Source organism: Apus apus, chromosome 2 (genome assembly GCF_020740795.1).
Source record: "Apus apus isolate bApuApu2 chromosome 2, bApuApu2.pri.cur, whole genome shotgun sequence".
NCBI classification, from domain to species: Eukaryota; Metazoa; Chordata; class Aves; order Apodiformes; family Apodidae; genus Apus; species Apus apus.
In genome coordinates, this window is record NC_067283.1 from 145549418 (window position 1) to 145576413 (window position 26996).

The window sequence follows — 26996 nt, forward strand, 5'->3', positions numbered from 1 at the left end:
TTTCTTCAGCAGATGAATAAAGTTTAACTTGTGATTTCCTTACTAATCATCTTAGTAAGCAGTGGGTGAGTAGACTTTTTGCTGTATGGGTAGATTAATGTGACATTTTCACAAGACTTTTTTTTTTTTTAAATTATTACTTGTGAGTGTGGATCTAACTCACAGATGATTTTGAGTGAATTAGATAGGCTACCACTCATTCAAATTCTGTATTTCATCAGTATTTTTAGATTAATGCTTTATTGGTGATGTGTAGTCTGTCCTGATGTCTCAAGGTAATCAAGGCTTCTCTTCACTGAACATACTTTGGTGCATAGATTTGGTCCAGTCTCTTTTACAGAAAAACAGAGTTGAAACTGAACAAAATTCAAAAGCATATAGAGGAGAAAATTTCTCTCAGCTATTACGTTTCAGCTACACAAATCTCAAGTTTAGTCATACGGTTCTGGATTTAATTTGTTTTAATAACACAATGCCTGATAGCCATGTGATAGTTCACCAGCTCTGTTTAAGTACTGAGCAGAGAGAGCCTTCTACTTCTTCCTATCTAGTTACAGAACATTTCCACACTCGGTTTCAATTTATATTTCTGTTTTTTCAAAACTGCCCCTTTAAATGCCATGAGGCCCCCACAAAGCTATTTTCCTACTATGGACAAAGATAACAGGGTTATCTAAAACACATGCTGAGAGACCATCATCTGTGGTGTACTGTAAGCCATCAAACAAATTCCTCTTTCCTCTCAAGATCATAAATATTTGTGCATGTGTGAGACACCAAAGCAATACAGAATTGTTTTGCCCATTTTTGCACTGAGATGTGCATTTTCCACATGGTAACAAAGTAGCAGCTCCTCATAGGAAAAAATTTTGTGTAAGTTTGTGGGAAGTGAAACCAGCAACAGAAGGATTTAGCTCTGTCTCTTACCAGTATGCAAGCAACAGAATGAATGCCACATACCAGGAATTCATGCCAAAAAGGGGACATTTGCCAATTCACAGAGAGGTTTTGTGCAAAGGAGGCCTGCTAGAGGCAGAATGAATTGCTGGTTTTCATTATCCTTGCTATTTGTGTCCAGTTTTTGCCTTGTCTGTGTAAGAGGATTTGGTTGTGGGTTGTTTTTTTGAGTTTTTGGTGGTTTTGGCCATATTGAGGAATTATGGGCTCTGAAAGCCCTTGCTCTAGTATTGCTGCATGGTTAGCACTTCAAGTACCAAATCAATGTGTGATTTGTGCTGAATTGGATGTTTTGTGTGGGGAACACCACATGACCTTTGCTTGCATGAGACATTGGTTGTCTAGATTCCTTTGTTTTAACCATGGTGTGTTCTGACTTAGCTCTCTTTAACAGAAACAAGAAAGTACCCAAAACATATGGAAGTATCTACATTTTCAACACAGAATTCACTTTGAGGATGATAGTAATATCTATTTCTACTAAACTTCCCATTCTGATAATCTTGAAGCTCAGTGTTTCTGATTTAAAAACCCGAACTTTCCACTGTTAGCTGTATATTATTAATCTGATTTTTTTTTCCTTTTATGTATGTGAACCCATGTCAGCTCTGTTGTAAGATAGATCACTGCTTTGTCCACAGTGTGTAGAACATGGAGTTGCCTTCCAGCCACGTTTGTCTAAAAAGCTGATAATAAAACTGGACTGGTCAGTAATGTTAAAATTTTAATGCTGGAAATGTGCTTGTTTATGTCTGCATGAAGCTGTTGCTGTCAGTTATGGAAGCTTAGTTTGGGTTCTGCATTCTTTTTGTGGGGGAATATAACTGACCACTGAATTGAGCCAAAATAAGTTGGTGTTGGATTGTCCTGAAGTGAAGGATTGTCTTGGTCCTACCTTCCTGTTTGATGCGTGTTTTACTGCTTTAACTTGTATTAAAGCTCATGCACACTGCAGTCTGGTAATGAGGCTTTGCTTGCTGTAGAAAGAACAGTGGTCTCAGTTTTAGTGGGACCAGTTTGTTGAGCAGATCATGCACAAGCACTGGTACTGACACCTGTGAAATACCAAGGGAGGATGTGCCGAGGGACCGAGAGCAAGGCTGCCCCTGCACTGAAACTGCCCTCTTGGTCACTGGGCCAGGCAGCTCTCCTGTGCTTCTGCCCTGCTTCATGGCCCTGTTTTCTGGCCAGGCCACTGATGAGGAACCATGAGACTCCTGTTTCCTGTGGTGCCACATGTAGGAAGGCTAGTCTGTGCAATTAGATTTTGAATCAGATCTGTCTGCACCAGGCTCTGATATTATGGTGGCTTGAGCCCAGAACTATGACAGTTGCATTTATGGAAACCTTATACCTAATTAAATAAGCTCTGAGGGCCTGTTAGCTTGGTCTGTGAGCTGCACTGCCTCCAAGTCTGGACAGAGAAGTAAAATTTCTGAGAATATTTTATGTCTTGGGTGAAAAGGGTTTATTTTCCTATCTTCACTGATTTTTTTTACTGAAATGTTTTTCCAACTCATTTCCTGTTTCCCCCAAATGGAGAAAATTCTAAGTAACTACTGCATTTAGTTTAATGAAGGTTCACTTTGAATAGGCTTCTTTGAGATGAGAAGTATAATAGGTTCATTAACACAAGCAAAGTTTTTTTGTAGAAAACCTAATGGTATTGTTTACTTATGTGGGGAAGAAAAGAACAGTTTCCCACAACTGCTGATGATAACAATCATCCCTTTTATTAGAGACAGACCTGCACTTCACACTAAAATGTTTATTCTCCACCTCTCAATGCAATTTAAAAGAAGAGAAGAACTGGTTATTGGCAACAGAAAGCATTAACACTGTTGACTTATAAACAAAAAAAGGGGTGGATTATTTCTGTAGAATTCAAAATATGCAAGTAGAGATCTTGTGTAAAACAGAAGAAATTGTACTTCTAAAAACATTTTATTAGAAGGTGGAAATGAACCTATTGGAATAATAAAATAAATAATTAAAAAGTGATTTTGCTGGTATTCCTTTCCAGTGGAAATGATAAAGCAGCCTGTGAACTTTCTGTGGAAACTGTAAATGCTCATTATAAGTCTTGAAATAAAACACTTACTTTGAAAGAGCTGTTTCAGAAAGTGTTCTGAGAGATCAAAGAACAGCAATTACAACACCTTAACAAATATTTCACTGTTTCTTGTGAGGGAAAATACTTCAATAAAATTTTTGCCCAAGTTCTAATGTTATCATATTACATTCTGAGAGAAGAAAGTGGGTAGAAGAGGACAGCAGCTGCAGACTTCTTGTTTTTAAATATTCCCAGCTCTTCCATCTCTTGTTCTGATGAAGGCAAGGTCAGCAGCAGCTTGGGGCTCTGAAGCATGCAACATTGTGTGGTGTAGACATGCCCATGCCTCCACAGGCAAGAAGCTTGTTAGTCATAGGAAAATCCTTTCCCACTAAAATTTTTAGAAAATGTAGTTTTCAGCCTTAATTTCATCATATGTACAAATCAACTAAGAAGAGAGTGATTATCTGTCTGTCTGTCTGTCTATCTATCTATCTATCTATCTATCTATCTATCTATCCATCTATCTATCTATCTATCTATCTATCTAAAGATATATAGATCTTTATGTGTTTATGTATCTATATATAGCACAAGAAAGATATAGACCTGTTGGAGAGGGTCCAGAGAAGGGCCACCAAGATGATCAAAGGCCTGGAGCACCTCTGCTATGAAAACAGGCTGAGAGAGTTGGGGCTGTTCAGTCTAGAGAAGAGAAGGCTCCGGGGAGACCTTATAGCAGCTTCCAGTACTTGAAAGGGGCCTACAGGAAAGATGAGGAGGGGCTTTTCATCAGAGAAGATAGTGATAGGACAAGGGGGAATGGTTTTAAACTGAGAGAGGGGAGATTTAGGTTAGATATTAGGAAGAAATTCTTCACTCTAAGGGTGGTGAGAAACTGGAATGGGTAGCCCAGGGAGCTTGTTGATGCCCCATCCCTGGAGGTTTTTAAGGCCAGGTTGGATGAGGTTTTGTGCAACCTGGTCTAGTGGTGGAGTTCCCTGCTCATGGCAGGGGGGTTGGAACTTGATGATCTTCAGTGTCCCTTTCAACCTTAATGATTCCATTCTGTGATTCTATTTAGGAAATTAGAGAGGGTTTTGTTACTTATTTTAGGAGATACTTGGCATATTTCTCTGTGAAAATAGTATATGCCTTGTACTTGCTTAGAAAACACAGGTGTGGTTCCTCTGCCTTTTTCTTGGCAAACAATTTGGCTTAGGAAGATATTTCCCCCTCAGCTCCATGCTACTACATTTTGCCACCTCTTCAGTTGTGCTAGTACAACTGTTTGTGTATCTGCACTTCAGATTAAATCACTGGAATACCATGGGTTTGGGGTTATTTTGGGTTTGATTTTGGAGGAGGGAATGCTATTTTTGGTTTAGATTGTTTTCTTAATCCAATTTCTAGTATAACCTTGTGAAAAGTCATATTATCCTAGCTGAGGAGCAGCAGAGGAGAAAGACAGGAACAGCAAGCATGAGTGCCTGAGAAAATCTGTGAAATGCCCTTTGTTGCCAAAGAAAACATACATGAACCTCAGCCTTGGTATTTTTTCTTGCTGCTCTTCTGTCAACCTAATGACTTGTGTTTCTGTTCTTCTTGGGCCTGTGGATCTAGGTAGTGTTAGGGAATGCAGATTTACTCATTTGTTGAACAGAGCACAGTAGATATCTGGATGAATATCACCATAATGTGGGAATCATAGAATGCCAGGTTGGAAGGGACCTCAAGGATCATCTGGTCCAATCTTTCTAGGTAATACTATAGTTTATATGAGATGGCGTAGCACCCTGTCAAGCTGAGACTTAAAACTGTCCAATGTGGAGGAATCTACTGCTTCCCTTGGGAGACTATTCCAGTGTTTGACTGTCCACATGGTGAAAAATTTACCTCTTGTGTCCAATCGGAATCTCTACAGGAGCAACTTGTGTCCGTTACCCCTTGTCTTCTCCATGTGACTTCTTGTAAATAGGGAGTCTCCATCTTCTTGGTAGCCACCCTTTAAGTACTGGAACATGGTGATAAGGTCTCCCCTAAGCCTTCTCTTCTCAAAGCTGAACAAACCCAGTTTTCTCAGCCTCTCCTCACATGGCAGGTCCTCCAGTCCTCTGATCATCCTTGTGGCCCTTCTCTGGACCCTCTCCAGCCCGTCCACATCCTTTTTGTAGAACAGGGACCAAAACTGAACACAACACTCCAGGTGGGGTCTGACAAGCGCCGAGTAGAGCGGGATGCTGACTTCTTGGTCTCTGCTGGTGATGCCCTTGTTGATGCAGCCCAGCATCCTGTTGGCTTTCTTTGCCCTGCAGCTCACTGTTCACTCGTGTTCACCAAGACCCCCAGGTCCCTTTCCACAGGCTGCTCTCCAGCCAGGTGGTTCCCAGTCTGAACTGCATTCCTGGGTTATGTGTTCCCAGGTGCAAGACCTTAGACATCTCCCTGTTGAACTGCATGAGGTTCCTGCTAGCCCACTCCTCCAGCCTGTCTAGGTCATCCTGGAGGGTGGCTGTCCCTTCTAGAGTGTCAGCATCTCCATTCATCTTGCTCTTGTCAGCAAACTTCATCAGGGTCCTCTTGATCCCAACATCCAGGTCACTTATGAAGATGTTCAACAGCCTTGGGCCCAATATGGATCCCTGGGGGACCCCACTTGTGACCGGTTGCCAGTCTGAGGAGGAAGAATTTACTGTCACTCTCTGGGTATGGTTTGTCATCCAGCTCCCCACTCACTGCACAGACCCCTTGTCAAGGCTGTAAGGAGCCAGTTTCTCCAGGAGGAGGCTGTGGGGGACGATATCAAAAGCCTTGGAGAAGTCCAGGTAGATGACATCCACCTCTCGCCCTGTGTTGTAGGGTTACTTCGTCATAGAATACGATCAGGTTTGTCAAGGAAGCTGGTACAGAATTATGACAGAGGAGAGCTTAAGTTTCTTCTAAAGACTGTAAATGCTTTATCCTCCTTTCAGTGCTCCTGCTTACTACTTGTACTGTCTTTGTTCACTTTAAGTTGATCTTTCTGCAAATTAAGTAGGTGTTAACTGGTAAAATAAATTTAATAATAATAAATTAAATAAATTAAAAATAATAAATAATAACAGAATAAGAGAGGTGTTGGTCAAGTGCTTTTCTCTTTTGTCTGAAGGGAGGGAAATAGCTTGGGAATTGTATGGGCCTTAATATTTAGTCAAGCAAGCCTCCATTTTTATTTGGCAAAGTGTGTACGTACTACCTGTCTTCATGGCTTCATACTGTGTATGTGCAACCAAGCATATAGGTCAGAGTAGCAAAAAATATGTAGACATGATATAAAGACTTTTTTTCTTTTTCTGTTCCACAGCCAACTGTTTGCCTGTATGAGAGATTAGCAGATGTCTTTTTATTATTTGTGAGCCTCAGCCTAAATTAAACCTTACTAAATTAAACTATTTGTGTTTGATAATAGTTTGCTTTGTATTTTATAGAGCAAAGCGTGTCCACACTTGTTGGAGTGTTTTGCTAAGTCAAACTCTCTGTAAGAAACCAGTTTATTTCATTAGTATTACCACAGTATCAATATCAGTTGGAGGTATTGTCCATCTTTACCTTGCAGTCTGTTTGGATATTGTGACAGAAATTTCTGGGAAGATAGATGTTTGTTACTGCTCTCAAGTCTAAACTGGGACCATTATGACTTTTAGCCTTCCCCTGGTAGTTTTGAAAACAAAAGTACTGTAAGGAAGTTGTTTTCAAAAGCACTGCTGGCCTACTTCTGCTGGCAGTGGAATTTAAGGGAGTTTCATGTTGAGCAAAAGTTTCATGATTACTTTATTATAGAATAATATAGTAAGTTATTTTCAAAGTGGTTAGTAATCCTAGGTGCCTCAGCTTTCTGTGCCCACTCTGAGATGACTGTTTTCAGAATGTGTGCAACACCCACTTGCTGGAAATGCTGGCCCTTTGAGGTGTTTCAAACTGGGCATTCAGACCCTACCTGGTCTGTTTCTGTTGAAATTCTGACTCTCTCTACAATATAATATACTTGGGTCACTGAATCTTGTCCCTTCCCATTTCAGACTGTGATAGCCTACAGGGAAATGGCTTGTCACACTTGGTGTTTGGTTGGTTCTTTTTTTCATTAGGATTAGTTTTAAATCTAGCAGACACTCTTGGCCCATTTACTTAAAAAAAAAAAAAAATATCAGGGAGAAATGGATAATTCAAGATTTTTTTTCAGTTACTTGCTGAATAAAACAAATGTTTAAATGCAGACTGAAAAGAACTGTCCTTTCCTTTCCAAATTACAACCTCAGGCACAGCAAAATGTGTGACCTGAATCAAGGTATTGGTGTTTGATTGGCAATTTCCAAATGGAAGCTGGATAAAAAAGAAGAGAAAACTTTAGAGCTCATTCAAAAGTGATAGTTCTGGTGCAACTGTGGGCGCAGACAACTAATGGTGTTGTTCTCTTCTGGTCTTTCCTTTAGAAGTTCTGGTAGTCCTGTCTCCCACACTCCTCTCACTTTTATTCCTCTACTCAGATTTTTTCTTGGATAGAATATAGGAAACTCAGATTCAGCTTACTTCTTTGCTTGAGAAGACTTGAACTCACTTTCAACCATCTTCCAGAAGAATGGTTTAAAGACAAAATTACTGGACATTGAGGAATATCACAGAATCACAGAATGATTGAGGTTGGAGGTCATCTTGTCCAACCCCTATGCTTAAGCAGGGCCATATACTCCAGTAGGTTGCTCTGTCTTTCATTGGTGTAATTTAATTTTGTAAGACATACCTATTTTTCACTGGAATGCTGATGCCTAGTTGAAGGGATTGGTCTATAAAATCATGCACACTTGGTCTGGTCTCTAAGTCTGTGTCTATGAAAGCTTCCTGTGCAGGCAGAACAGCTTCATTAGGGGTCAGTGAGAGTTTTCTGAGGAGCTGTCCATATATCTGCAGGAGAAAAAGTGAAGATGCACCTTCTTTGCTGCAGAAGCAATCAATCTGTTGGTCTGTATGGTCTGGAGGACCATGGCAGAGTTCAAGTATATCTAGACAGAGAAGGGAAATAAAACAGTGGTCTCCTGTATAGCTCTGTATCCTGTCACAACTGAGTATCTAGACAGTAGAGGGATGTCTTGCTACTGTCTTCTCCAAGTATTTTGTGAATCTAGTTTTAAAGAGTGTGGGTTGGTTGATTTTTTTTTTTTTTCCAGATGTCCAGCTGGAATTACCAACAGTTATGAGTAGAGCAAAATTGGGGGCACAGAGGATGTCTTGGCACTTTCGGTTTTGAAAATTAAGTACTTGCTAAAAGCAGAAAAAGTGCTTAGCTGTATCCTGATTAGATAATATACATTCTCCAGAAGATGGAATTAAATCAAGGAGTCTGGGAGCTTCTGTTCCTCTGCTGTCAGCAATAACTTGAAACCTGCTGACAAAGTGTTTATTTTATTTGCTGCTGGTGCATATGAAGACAACTGCCTACTACTGCTGTTGCTGTGGGCTCAAGTGACAGATGTTTGTATTATGTTTTAAAATCTCAAACCTACTGTCAAAGTTTGTGGGCAATGGCATACCATTCCTCTTCTGCTTTGAATGTTGTGAGAGCCTGGCAGAAAAAACACTGTGTAGCCTTGAAATTCAGAGCAATCTAATCTATAGTGCAACAGGTAGAACTGAGAATGTCCTGTTTTCTTTAAATTGGAAGTTTGACTTTTGTTAGCTATTATTATAACAATTGAGAGTATATATATATATTTATGTTAATCCATGTCTGTGCTTAAGCATTTATGTTAAGTACTGTTACATTTTTAGGCTTAGGGCATTCCTGTAATTTCATGGTATTCCATAGTCTGTGGTGGAAGTGAATGTTTATTTGAGGTGCTGTGGATGGGCAGCAAGACAGCTGTAATACCCTACGTAAGCAGACACCAATGTTGTCACTTCTACAGAGAAGAAGAGGTAGTAATGAAAAATCTTTAGAACATTTTCTAACTTGTGCATGTGTACAGGGAGCTGAAGTAAATATGAACTCATATGTTAGAAGGAAATGCAAATTTTGGATAAATGGGTGGTGTTTTAGATAAGTGTTAATACAGAAAGTATTAAACAAACTGTGACTTGGCTCTGTCCTGTCGCTGCAACTCCTGTTTTCACATTGTGAGGTTCATGATACGTAAGGCAGCCCTGACTGACTACAGTTTGAATCAGCAGTAAGGCATCTGAGCATGATCAGTTTGATCTCCTATTAGAAACGAGAAATTGAACCCTTGCCACTCTCTTTATGTAATTTTGTTATTTAATATTTAGGGAGACTTTTCAGATAATTTCCATGTTTCCATTATAAAAATAAGCCATGCAGTTATGCGTGCTGGAATTCACTATCACGAAGTGTGCAAATTCAGGCAGCTAATTTTAACATGATGCACATGGGCCTTTAAAAAAAAATGACAATTATGGCCTTGAACTTGGCTTTCTGTGAAAGATGTAAATAAAATAATAAAAGATGTAATGCTGCAAAATGTATAATCTCTGGGTTGTGAGGGTAAGGGCTTGTGAAGAAATGCTTACTAAACTCGACATATTTAGCCTAGATAACAAGGAGACTCAACTACAGTGTGCAGCCTCAATGGTATTTTGTGGCAGTAGCTAAAGGCCTATGCAGACACTTTGGAATGCATTCCTTAGATATGAATTAGAAACAAGATTAGCATAAATTTTGATTAGATAACAGAGAGGCAGTGATCCAGCACTTGCAAAGCATTTAATTTTGGTGTTGAGCTATGTTCTTGGCCTACAGAGTGAAAGGTTTGAGTACTTTGGAGAGTTAGCTGGCTCTGTAGCTGGAGTATGGTTGGAGGGTATTCAGCAGGTAATGTGGTTGGACTCTACTGGAAGAAACAGTACCTTGAGCCTCTTTACTTTGGTTGTCTCCTGTTTTCCTCAAAGCTGAAATAGAAGTAGCAACAGGGCTTGCAGAGTAGGTAACGGACGATGTCTTTTGAATCTTTCAAAAGCCTGAATTACTCAATTTTGATTCTTCATGATACTATAGTGCTGTTCAACTAATGGATTGGTGGGATTTGGGAGAGTGAGTTATGAGATAGATGGTGGTGGGAGGTCATAAGACTTTCTTCTCTAATTTCTTGTTCCTTAGTAAGATCAGGTCAGTTGGTGTATTCTGATAAGTCTATGATGAAGTGTGTTGAAGGTGCTGGGATCCCTTCCTCGGTGAGCTGTAAAACTGTGCATCTTCATGCAGGCACCCACAGCTTCTCATCGTGCATTACCGAAGCTCTGCCCTGCATCTGCTCCTTTCTAGGGAGGAGCAGCAGTGCTGATAGCTTATCAGGGGCAGGGAGTGTGTGGTGGGAGCAGAGGAGTCATGCACGACAGGTTATTGCAATGTCATGTGGGACAACAAGAGTTTTTAAAAGGCAAATAGAATAGCCTGTAATGTAAATTTTTTTTAAAATCTTGCTTAGGGGATGGGGAGTTGAGTGACTGGGACCAACATGGGAGATTACCTTGTAGCTGTCAGCATCTTGGACTATGGATTGAACTGCAGGTAGAAAATGGACTCTAGTATCTGTCAAAGAGCAGAAATAGGGGATGGGCAAGAACTGACCTGCCTGTAGTCTTTCAGATATGTCTTTATGTCCGTAATGCCTTCAAAGGCAGGCTATGATGACGTGTTGGTGACAAATTAAGTGATTTCCCTATATATATAGCATACTTCATGTGCATAAAAGAACGGCAACAGGGAAACATCAGTGAACACCCCTGAGGCTTAAAACAGGCTGGTGGATGGGTGGAACGTTTTGGATGTGAAGAATGTAGGGCAGGATGTAGTTACAGATAATGTCCCTCTTGCCTGAGCTGTGTTCCACCTTCTTGTTTGAGCTTTATTTTAATGTATCTTTCAAGTTGCAACATTGTTATTCTTTACCTAAAGCTTTTTAAATTTTTAGTAGAGGTGGTGGGAATACAGCTCTTGGTGTTTAACAATGCACTTCTGTTCCCCTAAAAAGAAAAGATTTAGGCTACTGTAGTTTCTTTATGTCGTGGATATGATTCATTTTGGCCATGGGAGGAGAATGACAGTTAACTTGCTTCACAAACCTTTCCTGTGATTCATGGAGTGCCATTTGTGTCAGCCTTGAAGGAGGCACTTCATATGCTTCTTAGCAGGAAGGAAAAAGAGCATGATCGTAGCTACCAGATAGGAGATGGAAATTGGGTGGGAGGGAAGGGAAAGGGGAGAGGGAACTGCTGATTATTCAGAGGAAAGTTGCAGGAATGCCAAGATTCTGTCTGCAATATCCATTCATCTACTTAATTAAAAATGCATACACACCAAGCCTGTATATAATTAAGGGAAACATCATGACTGTAATTGCCATGTTCACAAAACAGTATGGCTTATTATGTAACTTCTCTGTGTAAATATATCTTAGTGCTTTTCCTTCTGCCTTCTGGATACATCGCTGTTCTGTATGGTACGGAGTTCCTATCCCTGAGTGATGTGTTTCAGCAACAGTTTCAGGTTTTGGTCTCGAGCTAAGACAGCCTTACACAATGCTTTAGGTTAGCTTTTTGTGAAAACAGATTTTTGTGCTGTAAAATACTAATGTAGTTAGCAACTTAGGAAGTGCACTAGCTTGCCAGAAGACATTTTCCTTTCTTCACAAAAAAAGTAATTTAAAAAGCTATACCACAATTTTCTTCCTAAAAATAACAGCACAGATTGGCTACTAATTCTGCATGTAAGGAGGAAAACTCCATGAAACGACAACCCTTAATGCTGCACCATGGGCTTTGGGGCTCTTTCATGGCTTCCAGCTGCTTCCAGCTGTTTTCTCTATACCTGTAAACTGTAGGGTAGGAATAGATGGGAATAGGAGAAGTAGAAACTTACGTTTCCTAAGGTCCTAATTTCCTAAATGGGTTAGGGGCTCATGGCTGGCTGTCCTGCAGTTGGCAGTATTTGTTGAGGTAACATGCACCTGTCTCAGGAGATACAGCTGTGCCTGCTCGGCCCTGTAGCGTCTACCAAGGGTCCTTATCCAGCAAAGCAGATGCACAGCCACCTTAGAATGGGAAAGCAGAGCCTTAGAATGGGAAAGCAGAGGCTTGGAATGGGAAAGCAGAGGCGTAGTTAGAGACAAAAGGAGTGAAATTAGCAGGAATGCAAAAGAGAATAGAAGTGGATGTGAATTGCTAAGCACATGTCCTGTATTCATCGATTTTCACTGGTCATTAAAGTTTTACTGCTTGATTCACCAATGCCGTTCAGTCTTCCATTATTTCCTGTTATAAACTGCTGGTTCTGTTTTGCTTTTGCAGTAGCTATGTTTATTGGGGATAAGGGGTCTAATTACAGCTGTGAACTATATTGTACTGAGAGGGCATTTAAGTTTCTTCTGACTATTTCTGAGGCAATGTGATGAGTCATGAAATATAACTTTTGCTGAAAATATCCCGATTGCCTAATGACTAGGTGTTGGTAGATGAAATTACACACACTCTCTCTTGTTCACATGAAACCAGAGAAGTGTCTTTCTGAGTAAGCTGTTTGTTCAAGTTACTCAAGAAATGTCAAGGTTTACAGTTGCAAAATAGGAAAAAAGTGTATGTTTGAGGAGCTTGGAAACACCTGCTGTGCTTCACCGATGCTTTAGATATTCACAGCACTAGTACCTCATATCTGCAAAGAAAAAATGCTGCCTCAAAATAATACAACTGATCATCCATGCAAAAAATATTTTGTTTTGCAGATGATGCAGAAGATGTTAACAGTATGGAAAATGACATGTTAGAATATGCTGCAATGGACAGACAACTTAATCATTATATGAGAGCAGTTGAAGAAACAGTCAATCAGGTAAACTGCCACTTCTATTAAAGTTAGGAAAATATGTCTTTATTTGAATATTGTCTTTTATTAGATACAAATGTTACATTGAAACAATACATAGCTGGAAAGATAGACCTTTGCCAGATACAAAATACTGAAGTTGCCACTACAACTATTAATTAATCTTCTTAGCTCGCATGCAGTGTGTTACAGTTTCTAACTCTTGCACCACTTGGAATTATGGGATGAATAGTGCTTTGGGAATGCCTGAGGAATGTGTAGTTAAGACACGGTAGTCTCAGATGATGCCTGCTTCACATATTGCAGAACATGGGAGCTGCACAGGGATGGTGGCAGCTGATTTCAGGAACAAACAAGTGGTTGTGGCAGCAGGAAACTGATGAAGCCTGGCTTCCAGTGTCTCCCAGCGGCGGGAATTTGCTGGTGCTTATTAAAGGGCGAACTTGATAATTGTTCGCCTAGCCGACTAGGGTCTGGTTTGCTGCTTGACCACTCGTTTTTGCAAGAGCTGTTGCATTTCAGCACGTTCAGGGGGGTTTCTAGCTCGGCGTTGCGTGCGGCTGCGGTTGCACAACAGGTGCCGGGACTCTCGGGATGCAACGCACCAGCACGGGTTGCGCAAGCTCCTTTTCCTTAGCAAAGCGGGCTCGACGGAGGGCTGGGCAGCCGAACACCGGCGTTCGGAGGACTTCTCCCTCCCCAGCTGAAGCGGGCAGAGAGCGAGGATCGCGCAGGGCCCCGCGCAAGGGCCGGCAGGGGGAGCCGCGGCCGCGCTCCTCGGGCCCGCGCTGCTGCCTCCCGGCTGCTCCTGCCAGCCCCGGGCAGGCCCTGCCGCCGGGCTCTGCCCAGTCCGCTCGTCTCTGTCCCTTCGTACCCCCCCTGCCAGGCGCACGGCTGCCTGGCCGCGTTCTCTCGGGCCGTCCCTCGCCACCCGCTTCGAGCGGCTCCTTGTTTCCCGCCCCGCGCAGCCCCAGGGGCTGCGAGTGGGGGCTCCGCGGCAGATCCAGACATGGCAAGAGTCGGTTTTGGTGCAGTCTGTGCTCAATCGCTTCGTTTTTGGGCCACGGAGAACTCGGCTGTCTGACTAACCTACTTTAGTATCTGCAAATAGACTTTGAGGTGTCGGTTTTGTATGGGTTTCTTTCTTTAGAAATGGCAAAAACACATCCCTGATTTCCCTTCAAGATGTGAAGTCTCTGTTTCAAAGCCCGAAGGTTGCAGGGGTTTTCAATTAAACCTGCCTTGTTACCTTGCTGTTGGGCTTCTGCTATTTTTAAAACAAAAGCAGGAGAGCAAAGCACTGCATTTCTCACTAGTTCTCTTCTGAGAGATGCCTGCATGTTTTCTGTTTTGTAGAAAAGCTTTCCTTTAATAGTTTTTTAAAGTCATCCTAAGTCAGATGCTCAACTGAAAAATCTTCATTCAAATAATTTAATATTACCTGTTGAAAAGGAGTTGAAAACTATGTCTGCATCAGTAAATGTTGGGCAGCATGAAGTACAGTCACTGTTCTCCGTGCAGTCTTTAAATATACATTTCAACTCAGATGTCACCATAATTGCAGACGTCCTCGTTTATATTTGTCAGAAACTGGGTGGATCACAACCGGGTTTTTTTTTACCTTTTTTTTTTTTTTTAATATTAATGATTTTAAAGCTTTCCTATTAAAGCATAACATAGTCCTCACATAGAGGTTAATGATGTATATCCAGGCTTCAGTGAAACAGCAGGTTTATATTTTGATTGTAAGCTGTTAACTAATTGATGTATTATTAGAAGAAGAATTTAAAGTAATTTTCAACAATGTCACTTCAGCAAAACACTTCTTCATCCTTAGGAATATAGAGTAAGCCAGTTCTTTCACAAACAAAGCACTAAAATCCTGTTTACTTCAGACAGATTTACTCATGATCTTTTAAGTCAAGCACAGGTTTGATTGCTTGACTGAAGTGAGGATATTTTTGTGGGTTTAGGTAGGACAATGATTCATTCATGATTTTTAGGATTGGATTCAGTGGCAGCTGTTGTGTGCATATCTGTGCTTGTATGCAAAAAAACCTAAGTCCTGGATGATTGGTTTTCTTTTTTTCCCCCTTTTTTTCCCTATTTTTTCCCCCTAATGTAGCTCTTTTATGTTGTGTTAGAGACTCGTCCTTGCTTTCTTCAAGCAAGCCCTTTCCCTGTTCTTTCCTTCCATTTCCAAGACATTTAACACATTTAAGACTCTACGTGGGTTATAAAGTCAGTAATGGCTGATCTTTTAGCCTCTAGCCACACTTCTCTCTCTCTGTTCCCTACTTTGCTTTAGGGAGTTTTCTGTATTTTCCACTGCCAATGTCCTGAACAAACCTTTCTGAGTAAGGGAAAGAAATGTATACAAGCTTCTGCAGTAGAACATCTGTAGATACAATCTGTTTTGTAAAAAATAACAGCTAGTGCTTTGTTTTGGGGCTAGCTACATGCTGTGCCTCTAGAACTGCACAACATATCTCCAGCTACCTGTCAGAGACAGCTTAAAATCTGCTTCTGGGACATGGATACTGTTGCTGAATTTAGGACTGCACCTGGAGGTAGCTGTATAAAGGCTTGGGTTTAAAATAGCCTCCCCTGGCTTGCTCCATGGTTCCATCTGAATTCCTTACCTGAGGGCTTTCTCTGGAGGTTGCAGCAGGTCATTCGTTTTCAGGCTGTTTTTCGTATACAGTGTTAACTGTATTTCTCTTAAGCTGCAAAATACATATTATCTGATTATTCTGTGAGCTTGTATGTTGTCATTTTTTCTGGTCTGTAATTTCCTTCTAGAGCAGTGAATCTGAAAGCATGTTATATTCTGTGTTTCACCTTCTAACCACCTACTTGTAGTGGCTGTCCAACTGGAAGTTAGCAAGATAAGGAGACAGCAGCAGTTAAAATTCCTGATTTATTATTTTATTATGCATACCTTTAAATGACATTGACAGAAAGATGATAATGTACAACAAAAATACATAATGCAAATACCTAGGAACTAGTATGAGATATAGTCACACGTTTTTAAAAGCCTTTTTTTGTTGTTGATTTAGGCTTCAGTAGGTGGAATGCAGAAGGTGAAATGTATCAGCATCTTCTTCTCGGTGAATCAGCAGCCTGTTGAGCAAGAAATGAGCAGTTGAATCATGGTGTTTCCAACAATAGACTGTGGGAGATCCTTTGTCTGTGGAAACTCCCTGTGCCACTGGATTTTCCTGTACCTACGTAATGACTGGACTTCTACTGCTGCTTCTTTTTTCATTTTTAATGGGTATTTTATAAATAAATTAGCCAGGATTTGGGTCCTTTCCATGCAAAGTCCAGAGAGCATTCTTATTTTTAGCGTAACAACAAAAGACTGAAGGAGCTGGAGTGTCTCTTGCAGACTTCTTAATACCCTCAAATTGACCCAAGTTATTGGCACCCAGGCTGAATTAGCCTGTTCAGGTGTCACCTACTTTAGAAGAGCTCTCACGTGGCCAGAGTGCCATCATATTGTGCCTGCTCTGTCTCCCACTCTGCTTTCTGGATTAGCAGGAGTGTCAGTGGAGGACTCTGATCACTGTCTCAGCTTTTGAAACATTTGGCTTGTTTGGGACTGTGAAAGCCGAGGTAAATTTTTGGAAATCCCCAGACTTTTCAAAATAAAATGAATCACAATGTATTGTAGATCTATCGGGAGACCAAGGAAGACATAAATAGCTTTCTAATGTTGCATTATTCTTGCCTCTTTTATTTTCCTTCATGGAAAGAAAATCTGGGCTATTTTGTTTCTTTTGCAAGTGAGAGCAAAGTGCTAAATGTGATAGTGGCATCTCTGGCAAAGATTGCCTAGTACTTCCTGCTATAAGTTACTGCTTTGCCAAACATCTATTTATCTTGCTTGAGTTGTGTCTGCCTTTTGCTAAACCTGAGCACTATGAGGCAGGATAAAATCTAAACCTGAGTGAAGTGGCATTAAAACATAGGAGATGTGTTTTAGAAAAATGTTAAGAGCCATGTTAAGGAAGGACTGAGAGTGGGAAGAAGCAGATGGAAAGGTAAAGGGCTTGAGCTTGGAAAGTCATGGGATCTTATGGACAGATGGGAAAGAGACTGAGTGAAAGAGTGCTGGGAGGGAGGTGGTGTTAAGCTGGAAGAAAAAGATGGAAATAATAGAAGTTGTGCTGGTGCTTGGATTTTATCCCTACTTCAACTACAGTTTCCCATGTTCTTCTAGGTGTGTCATTTGTATCACCATGTCAGTAGCTGCTAACGTCTTTGTTTTGTGGTTGTCCTGCATAGAAACGGACTTGAACAATTATAACTGTCAGTTAGATCAAAGGTAATTATAGTTTGAACACAGGAAGGGAAATTAAACATGCCCTTTGTAGGGTTTTATCTCTAAAACTATATACACTACTGATGCAGGTGTGTGTCTTGCATAGAGCATGAAGTCTGAATGGGTTGGTCATTCATGCCTATGTGACTTCACACCATGTCAAGTGGTCACTCTTCCTCTGGCAAGGCTGAGGACTGCACCATGTTCCTTATATGGAACAGTTTTGTCTCTACAGAATATACAGGAGCTACTCTTATATTTGTTTTGTGTTGTTGATAATATTCCCTTTAGACTAGTAACTTAATTGGGTAGGAGATAGGAGGAGGTGTTTGTTCACTTTGTCAGTAATTTAGAACAAATTACTTAGTATTTGGATCAGATGTCTTCGTGATCAAGTGTGTGGGTTTTCATCCTGCAGAACAGTAATTCCCTTGGGTGATGTAGCTCATATTCATTCCAAATGTGCAGCTTCTGAGTGATCTAAGGAGCATCTGCAAAGAAGGAAAGGATCCTACTTAAAATAGCTGTACGATAAAGTACATGTGCTATGTTTGACTCTCAAACTATTTAGAAGAATTACAGTTTCTTCAGTTAAAACTCATAAAATAATGCAATAGTGACATGGAAAGTCTTTATTGGTCTCAGAAAAACATAAAAATAACATCTTTGTTACGTGTCTCTGCCAGCATAGCTGTGTTGGCCATGGCTTTTATTGGAGAAAGTTTAGCAGGTGTTTCTAGGTCTTTTCTTTCAACAAAGCAAACTAAACCAACAAAACACTTTCGTTGTGGTAGCCCTACCTGCATTGTGGGTTTTGAAGGAGTAGCAAGGTGAACTAGGGGATGTGATTCCATCCAACTTCCATCCTCCTTGGTGGCACAGCTATGGCAGAAGAACTAACATGATGACCAAATCCAAGTTTGTGCTGCAGGCACTGCCAGTGTAATCAATGAACTCTGCTGCCTGTTAGAGACAGGGCTGGGCTTCAAGATCGGTTTGTTACTTAGTTTTTTGTAGGGCTAAGTAACAGGAAGACTGAATCCCATGGGATTAATGTTTTATAGTTGATTCAGGACTCTGCCAGCGACTGGCACTGTGGTGCCCATTGTGGTGCTTTCACTGAAACGATTTTTTATATGGAACTTCTAGTTTCATGGAACAAACAGCCTTGTTTGGTGCTGAGGCTTTCTTAATGAGCACTTTGCTCTCCTCTTTATTCTCACTGCACTGTAATGACAGTGTGTTTTAGGGCAAAATCCACTGATGGTATCGATATCTGCAGCTGTGACCTTCACTCTTCCTGCTGATTTCAGAGCATTTTCTCTGATAAATACAGTGCATCGTTTTTTGATTCTGTAATATTGTATCCTAGCCACAAACATTTTAAGACTTTTTAATTTAAAAAAAAGTTCTCTGCTACACAGAAATGGCTCAGGAAGATGTTTGTGAAGTTTTGGTGCCATGAAAATGGCTTTAGTGAGATGGGGCTGGTAGGAAAAATAAAAGAGCTCTTGTAGTCTTTCACTGCATTTAATCTGACTATAATTGTCAAAGCCAATGAATCTTGAAGTTCGTTTACACCATACTGATGTGCAGCAGCAGCAGCGACAAGTCATTTCTCTGGTTAAAGACATGGTACATGTGCAGTGTCTTCTGTCCCATCAAACAGTAAATAGTTTTCTGGAAAACTTGCTTCATCTTTAAAGTTTTTGTTAACAATTACTATCTCCTTGGCCATTATTTTGGTACCTTAAATGCTCACTGCTATTGCTCTTTACTGCTTGTTTACTTTCTGTCTACTAAAGAAGCCTTCAGACTTCATTAGCAGACAGTAGACATTCATTTTGCAGAATAAGGAAAATATGGATATTGGATCAAATCCTTATCCTGACTCAGGCAGGATAGTAGAGGAAAATAATATCTGACTCTATAGTTATGCCTCTGCCTGTATAAAATGACATAGGGCTTAGTAAAACTTTTACAGGCAAACTTAATTCTGGCATTTGCTAGCTATGGAGATCTTTAAAATTTCAAAGTGCAATTTTGTTGATGGAATATGTAATCAGTAGTGTAATGCTGGCTCCCTCCTACTGCTGTCTCCAAACAGTAATTCAAACAGTATTGCAGTGTTGTAGTCATGTACTCCATTTCCTGCAGAAACTGGGACAAGGATGCATTTCAACACATTTCTAATATTGACTTTCTAATATTGACTTTACTTTTTTGCTGCTGTCTGTGTATGTGTTGGGCTAAGCATTGATGGAAGCTGCTTTTTTTATTTTCGCAGAATTAGTAAGCTGTGTGTATAGTTCACTACACTAATATATTAGAGTCCACATTTGATGAGCTGCAATAAAAGTATTCTTTTAGTCAGCAGTATATAAAGAAGTAGGAGTAGTGTTTAATTTAGTGTAGATAATGTACTGTGTAAGCAGAGTAAACATAAATACGGGTCCTGCTTTTCTGAGGCTGTGGGGAACGGTCCATCTTCTCTCCCCCCCAGGAAACACTTGCACACGAGCATAGGTTTGTTTGACTTCACTGTGGTTACTTATATTTGTCAAGCTAAACATTTTCCTAAATATTTGCAGTGTCAACACTGTAGTTGCTGAAACGGCCCTTGGCTTATGTGGGTAGGGGTGGGGCAGCAGGGGCCACTGCTGGTTTCTGGGTGAAAAGAAATGTTCTGGATCTAGGACCATCACATGGAACTGCATAGACAGGGTGGCAGCAGGGATAGCATTTAGAGCAAATGTGCCAAAGAAACCTTCAAAAGCCCACTGTAATTTGAAAACTGCATTTGTTATGTTGGGTAGCAGTGCTGCCCAGTAGGTAGCGAACCAGCCTGGGATTGAGGAGGGCTGGATACTATTTAAGGTATACTAGCAGCCTGTGTGGTTGACCTTGACAAATTGTTTCACTCTGAGCCTTGGGCTACCATCCCATGTTCATTTATACCCTTTTTGTGCAGCACCAAATCACCTGGTAAGCACATTGCCATCAAGGAGAGCCAGATCACATGGCATCATGTTTGTACTGGCTGAGCGCCGGTTGCAGGACAGACGCTACCTGATGGGGCAGAAGTCTGTGCAGAATGAGAACTGGCAGAGTGGGCTGCACTTAATCAGTGTGTCATGCAGCTGTGGTGTTTTTGATCTTTTACTAGACATACTGAAACTGAATTTACCATCTAGTTCAACCACGATCTCAGTCATGTGGACTCTCACATATCTCTGTCTGTAAAGAGATCATTATTTTTTTTTTCTACCTGAGGATTTCAAAGCAATTTGAATTCAGGTCTTTAACGATTTTGTTTTAATCCTGAGGATTGTAATTGGCATTCTGAACTGTTTCTGGAATTCCACAAGGTCACAACAGAGAGCAACTGAAAATCTCTGTGGTTTGGATCCCTGCTTTTCTAGGCAATGTCTGCATTTTAGAGTAAACATGAGTTTGCTCTGTCTGGCTTAACTTAGCCTAGAGTGAGAAGAAAAAAATATGGACTGTAATGAAATTGGTAGGTATCAAGGTAGACAGCTAGTGCAAATTAAAAAAGATGTCTTCATCTCAAATAATGGATTTATGTCTTTTTTTGTGGTGTGTTGATGAACCTCATTACTGGAAACACTGGAGCTGTAGTTTCAGTTGATTAGTAGTGAAAATAGTCTTTTAAATTGACCGTCTCATCTAGAAAGCTCCTGCTGACAGTCCAAGGATTTAAATGCTGGGGCTGGGGGGTGGGAAGCACTAAAGGCTGGATGATTCTCAGCAGCAGGGGTTTTGATTTGAAATTAATTTCTCCTATTAATTGAACACACCCAAGTTGATCACTGTCTTTGGGGAGGCAGTTCTGGAATGTCTTCCATAAAATGTCTCTCCAAATGTTCAGTGTTGTTTTAATTACTGTAATTGTTTCCAGAAACTATTCATGTATGTTGGACATTTTAATATTCCTCCACTAGAAGTTTAAATGCTAGGTCACTCATTTAAAAACATTTACTCTTTCTCCAAGTATGTTTTTAAATTACTTTATCAATAAAAATACTCAGTTATACAGATTTTCCCTCAGCAAAATTCTTAGCAGCTTTATAATGAGTCAAAGATAAAATGTTGGTTACAGCATTAGTGAGATCACACTTTGCTGTGGCTGCTACTACCATAGATTTGATTTTGTTAAAAAATTTCAGTTAAGGAGGAGTTAGTAGAAGTTGCTACTCTCATTCCTAGGTTCCTCATAAATTATGTTATTTGGGACTTTATCTTGGTGAGCTCTCTAATACTGGGTATAAGCAGGGCTGTGCTTCTAGTTTAGAGTGTACCAAGTTCTTGTGACTTCATAATATGGATTGTTCTGAATGTTTTATCTTTTACCAAACTGCATATATAGGGCCTTTGTTAAAATTAAAAGAGCTGAAGGCTTGTGGAGCATTTCTTTGTTTTATTTTTTGATGTTGGGACTCTTAAGAACATCTTTTTGATGTTTATTTGATGAAATTATATAATGGGTTTCTCATTATTTCTAACTCATTCACTCAGCCTGTACTGCAAAGGTTAAATTGTCTTTCTCACCTTTCACATTGCTCCTATTGATGGGAAGTTGTACTTTGATTTAAAAGCAGCAGCATGACTTCTTTGTGTTCATGATTTGCTGTGGGATGTAACTATGCCTATTTTAATGCCTACTAAAGTAAAAAAAATAAATCTGTTTGATAGTATGTATGCATTATATTATCTTTCCAACTTGAAGCAGAGGTTTCAAAAAAGACCTAAATCCTGCCAGAAATCAATACCAGATGTCATGGTATCTCCCAAATGCGGCGCTATTGTTGATAACCTACTGTGAGTTTCAAACACTGTGCTTGATAATAAGGGTTGGCAAGTTGAGCTAATTTCTGGACTATAGTCTTATTTAACTGAGCTAAGTGCATAGCCTGACCAAGCTGATTTAAAAAGCTGAATTATTTCTTTTATCCTTAGGCTTGTGTGTTGACACTGACAATGAATGAAAAGTATTTTATAAGACTTAAGAAAATAACCACATACATCAAATACACAAAAACTGTCCTTGTGAAGTGTAAATTTCCGACCTTAACATGTACTCACTCATACACCTTATACATTGAAAAGCAGAAATGAAAAGCTCAGTGATGTTGCTACCATTAACTCTTCTGGATCTTTTCAAATATTTGTGCCTTACTGCATTGCCACTGCTTCTGTGTGACCAATTCACAGTGTTTTTTCAAATTGATACCCATCCTCTGTTCAAAGCTGTTATGATGCTATTTTTTTTCCCCCAGCAGTCTGTTGTGTGGGGGAGAGGGTAGGATAGTAAGGGCTTGGATGCAAGGGTGAGTTTACAAGGGTTGCTGGAAAGATGGCAACTCTTGTAGGGAAAATCTACAGGGTGTGGTTTTGTGGTGTGTGCTAATTGCTGTAACGCTCAAGTGTGGGCTGCAGAAGAAATGTTTTTCCATGGATATTTTTATGCTTAGTTGGAGGTGATCAAGGGATACAGGTAAAGGCTGGGCTGCACTAGAGGCAGTTTGGTTCAGTTCAGTGAAACTGTCTATTGAAACAGGGAGTTTCTGGACTTAGCTATTAACAAGCCCACTGTGTGCTACTACCTTGAAACAACCCCACCTTCCCCCAGTGCTCTCTGCTGAATTGCACTAACTGCTGGAGCCCCAGCCCTCATCACCACCTCTTCTCCCCTAAGTCACATTGATTGTGTTCAGTGTGGTGGGCAACTCCTCTTCCTCTCCCCTTGCTTACTCTCTTGTCTATAACCCCTTTCATGTCTTTCAACCCAAACCAGAGTTAACTCTTGTTAGTTGGTGGCATGCACTCAGAGAGGACTTCTGGGGGCACTGCCTTTTCTCCCATGCACAGCAGTGCACTGTGTCTCTCGGCAGACAAAATCAGAGCAGTGGAGATCCTGTTGAACAGTGGCTTAAGAGAATCTGCCCCATCAGTCAGACTTGCACAGTTCTGCCCCATCAGTTGTAACCACGTATGTCTCTGCTGACCTTCTGTGAGCTCATCAGGCTGGAGTAGAGCCCAGTCATCCCTCTTTATCTGCCAGTTAGGTTTGCGTGTGCCTGGCCTCTGTCACCAGTCAGGCTTATAAACATATATACAGACAAATCCCATCAGCCAGGTTTCTATGCACAGCACAGGTAACTGTAGTTGTAATGTGTTACAGCTCCTGTAGAGTTCACACTCAACCTTTTCAAAATCCCCCAACATTCAAACCCAGACTCCTTATATTATTCCCTTCTTATACTAGTTCTTGTGAGTAGTCATTTGTCTGTTTTTAATGAAGGACAGTGTTTTAAGGTAAGGAGAAAATCTAGCTAAAGGAAAAAACACCTATAGAGGATGACAGGTGTGGCTTCACTTCTGCTGAAGGGGAAACGGCCAGTTAATTCAGATAAGAGGTGACTGTAATAGCAGTGTGTACAGTCACGGATGGAACAGAAGTGCTTGTTCAACATGTGTCACATAAAAACAAGGAGTCATTTAATAAAATTATCCAGTAGCAGGTTTTAAACCAACAAAAGAAAGTACCTTTTGCACAGTGAGTGATTATATTGTGGAATTAATTGCTACAGGACGTTATGAAGACCAGAAGCATTAAGACGTCCAAAAAGCTACTAGGCAAATTAATAAAAGAAAAAGTCATCAACAGCTATTAAATGTAAAGATACAAATACAGTCACTGTCCTGGGAAATCTCCAAAATGCGTGTTCCTAGAAGTAGAGAAAGTATATGGTGGGAAACAGGGGAAAATCTTTCTATTGGATGCTCTTGCTATCCTCCTACATCAGGTTTTTGTTTCTGTCACTGTTCAAGACAAGAGAATATGCTGGATGGATCTTTGATCTGACACAGTACTCAGATCTTTATGCAGCAGAAAACAAGCTACATAGAAAATACAGAGTCCACAACTACTACTGCAGCCTGAAATTTGTGTTGACTATGTAGTTTTAGACAAATATAATTTACACTCTTTTTCAAACCTATTTTGGAATGTAGTTCTATCTAAAAACTACCTTTTGTCTCCATAATTTTAATATTTGGAAAGCCTTCAGGTATCTAATAATTTCTGTCTGTGTTCTTACTTTTCTATTTGATGATTTAAAAAATAAGTAAATGAACAGCTCCTGCTCTGGGCATTGTTACATAATTGAAAAATTCTTAATCTCAAAGCTCACTTCAGATCTGTATTGTACAAAACCACACAAACCATCTAATAATTAGGTACCAGCAGATAAAATCCTGCTTGAAGTTAGCAGAGCTACACCCACTTGTAGCAAAGAAGGGAGGAATCTTCAGCTTCGGAATCTTCAGATCCTTGTCTTGCAGCCAGTTATCTCCCTTAATGCCCAAGAAAAAACTTAATAACCTCTTCTAAATAACAAATCTTTATGTAATATTGATGGGAACTACAGCTCTGGGTGAGTATTTGTTGGGACACCTTCTTACAAATGTGATGAAATTCAACTCAAGTACCTGCTCTGATCTCAACCACACCAAATGGGATTAAATGTTTTCCTAGGTGGTTAGGTACCATACAGTGTAGGTTTTTACTTATTTTAATAGGTCAGAATTTGAAAATTTTAAGATCGATCCTTGTGCTTCCTGGATTTGTGACCATAAAAATGTCTTCTATATCCCCATCGACAGTTATAAATTAGAAAGCTGGGATTATTTATTATGGCCAGGTAAGTTGTAACTATGTGCTGCTTATTACATGAGATACCAAATTAGAGAAAACAAAGCATACCTTTTTTTTTTTTTTAAAAAAAAAAAGCACTAAGTTGATAGTACTATAAAAAAAAATAATTGTGGTTTTACGTTTGCTTGAAGGAAGCTTGGCTTCACAATTTTTGTAACTCTTCTAAAAGCTCAGAAAGCCCAACTTGCATCAGTCATGAGCCCATGGCCTGTCCCCAGACTCCAGTTTCTCCACATACTGTTTGAACTGGGGAGTGTGATGCTCGATGCAGTATTTCCATTACTGCCTAGTCAGTGCTTCATACAGGAGACAAGTAACTTCCTTTGTCCTGCCAGCCACTCTGCTCCTAATGTAGCCAGAATCCAATTTACCTTATTAGCTGTGGGAACATTTCCTCACATTTCGCTTGGCATCTACTATAACCTCCCTGTCCTTTTCAGCAGAGCTGCTATAAAGCCAGTGAGTTCTAGCACACACTGATGCATGGGGTTACTCTGCCCCTAGAAAAGCTGCAGAACAACTTTTCTCCTGGTTGAACTTCACATTTCTGTTGATCCACTACTGAATTTTCTCCAGGTCCTTCTTGGTTAAAGCTCTACTGCTTGATATGTCAAACACTATTAGGTTAGCATTGTCTAGAAGATTGCTAAGAGTGCATTGTTTTTATTCTCCAGGTCTTCAGTGAGGATATTGAACATTTTCAGCCCTTCTGTTCACCACTAGAGTAGTCTGCTTGGTACTGGCCACCAACTGGCTGTCTAACTAATGTTTACTGTGAGTGTTACCCTCTGAGCTCAGCTGTCTCGGTAATTTTCAGTCTACCTGCCAGACCATTTGATTACATCCACCACTCTCCCCACATCTGCATTTCAGGTCATTTCATCACATAAAGCAATCAGTTTGATCAAGCATGACATGCCCTTTGTAAGTTCATGCTGATTGTTGCTGATTATCTTTTTATTCTCAGCATGTTTGGAAGTGGATTCCAAAAGGATGTGGTATGGAATCTTACCGGGGGCTGAGGTGAGACTTAACTGGCCTGTAGTTGCCCAAGTTCAGGCAAGACTCTTGGAGTCACATCAGCCAACTCTTTCAGCATTTTCAGATTAATCTCATCTGTCCTTACGGATTTGAATACATCCAGCCGCTCTAACTCATTCTTAACTTGTTGTCCCTAACTTGTTCTTTCCCAAACCATCCTGATACATCTGGAAATCTAGAAGTAATTTTTGCCTATGAAGGTTGAGGCAAAAATGTGTTAAGTACTTCAGTCTTCTCCATCTGAACAACCACTAGGTTGTTCCCCCCATTCAGTAACATCCCCACAATTCCTCTAAACTTAGACAGTTGCCTCTTGCTGCTCCTTCTATCTCTCACTTGGTTTAATTCTAAATGTGCTTTGTATTTCCAAATTTTGTACCAAAGTGCCAAAGTAGTGCTTTAGTACTCCCTTTTTGTTGCCTGTTCTTGTTTCCTGTATCCTGTCTTAGTCAAGTAGGTCTTCTACTGAAATTTCCAGTCTTGTACATCCTGAGCTCTCAATAAGTTTTCTATAAAAATTTACTAGCTATCTTAGACATCTTTTGTGTCAACTTCCACGGAGATTCTGCTGAATCACTTCCTGAATAACCCAAAGTCCACTTGGATAAAATCCTGAGTCTGAATTCTTCTGCTTACCTTCCCAGTCTTCTTGATCCTCAATACAGTTGGCTTGTGGTCAGTTCTCCCAATCTACTATCTGTGACCACATTTGCCACTTGATCTTCCTTGTTTGTTCACAGAGGTCACAAGGAACATTACCTTTGTTTGGTTTCTCTAGCATTTGCATTAAAAAGTTATCACCAGTGCAGCCTAGAAATAGCGTGGATTGCTTGCACAGTGCCATGGTGCCCACAAGGTTGAAATCCCTGAGGAGGACCAATACCAGTAATTGGGTTGCTTTTGGTAGCTCTTTGTAGACAGCCTTAAACACTTCATCCCCTTGGCCAGGTGGTGTGTATTGGGTTCCCACTGCTGTGTGGCCAGTGTTGCTTTTGCCTTTGCTTTTGATCAA

At 40.4% G+C, this 26996-nt stretch overlaps 1 protein-coding gene across 1 annotated transcript in view; it reads left to right on the forward strand.

Moving 5' to 3' along the window:
* The window catches only part of NSMCE2 (NSE2 (MMS21) homolog, SMC5-SMC6 complex SUMO ligase), a 134904-nt gene that overhangs the window by 19223 nt on the left and 88685 nt on the right, over nucleotides 1-26996 (forward strand). Inside the window, exon 4 of the mRNA XM_051611119.1 lies at nucleotides 12775-12881. Coding sequence (XP_051467079.1) covers nucleotides 12775-12881 — 107 coding nt within the window. The remainder of the gene's footprint in view (nucleotides 1-12774; nucleotides 12882-26996) is intronic.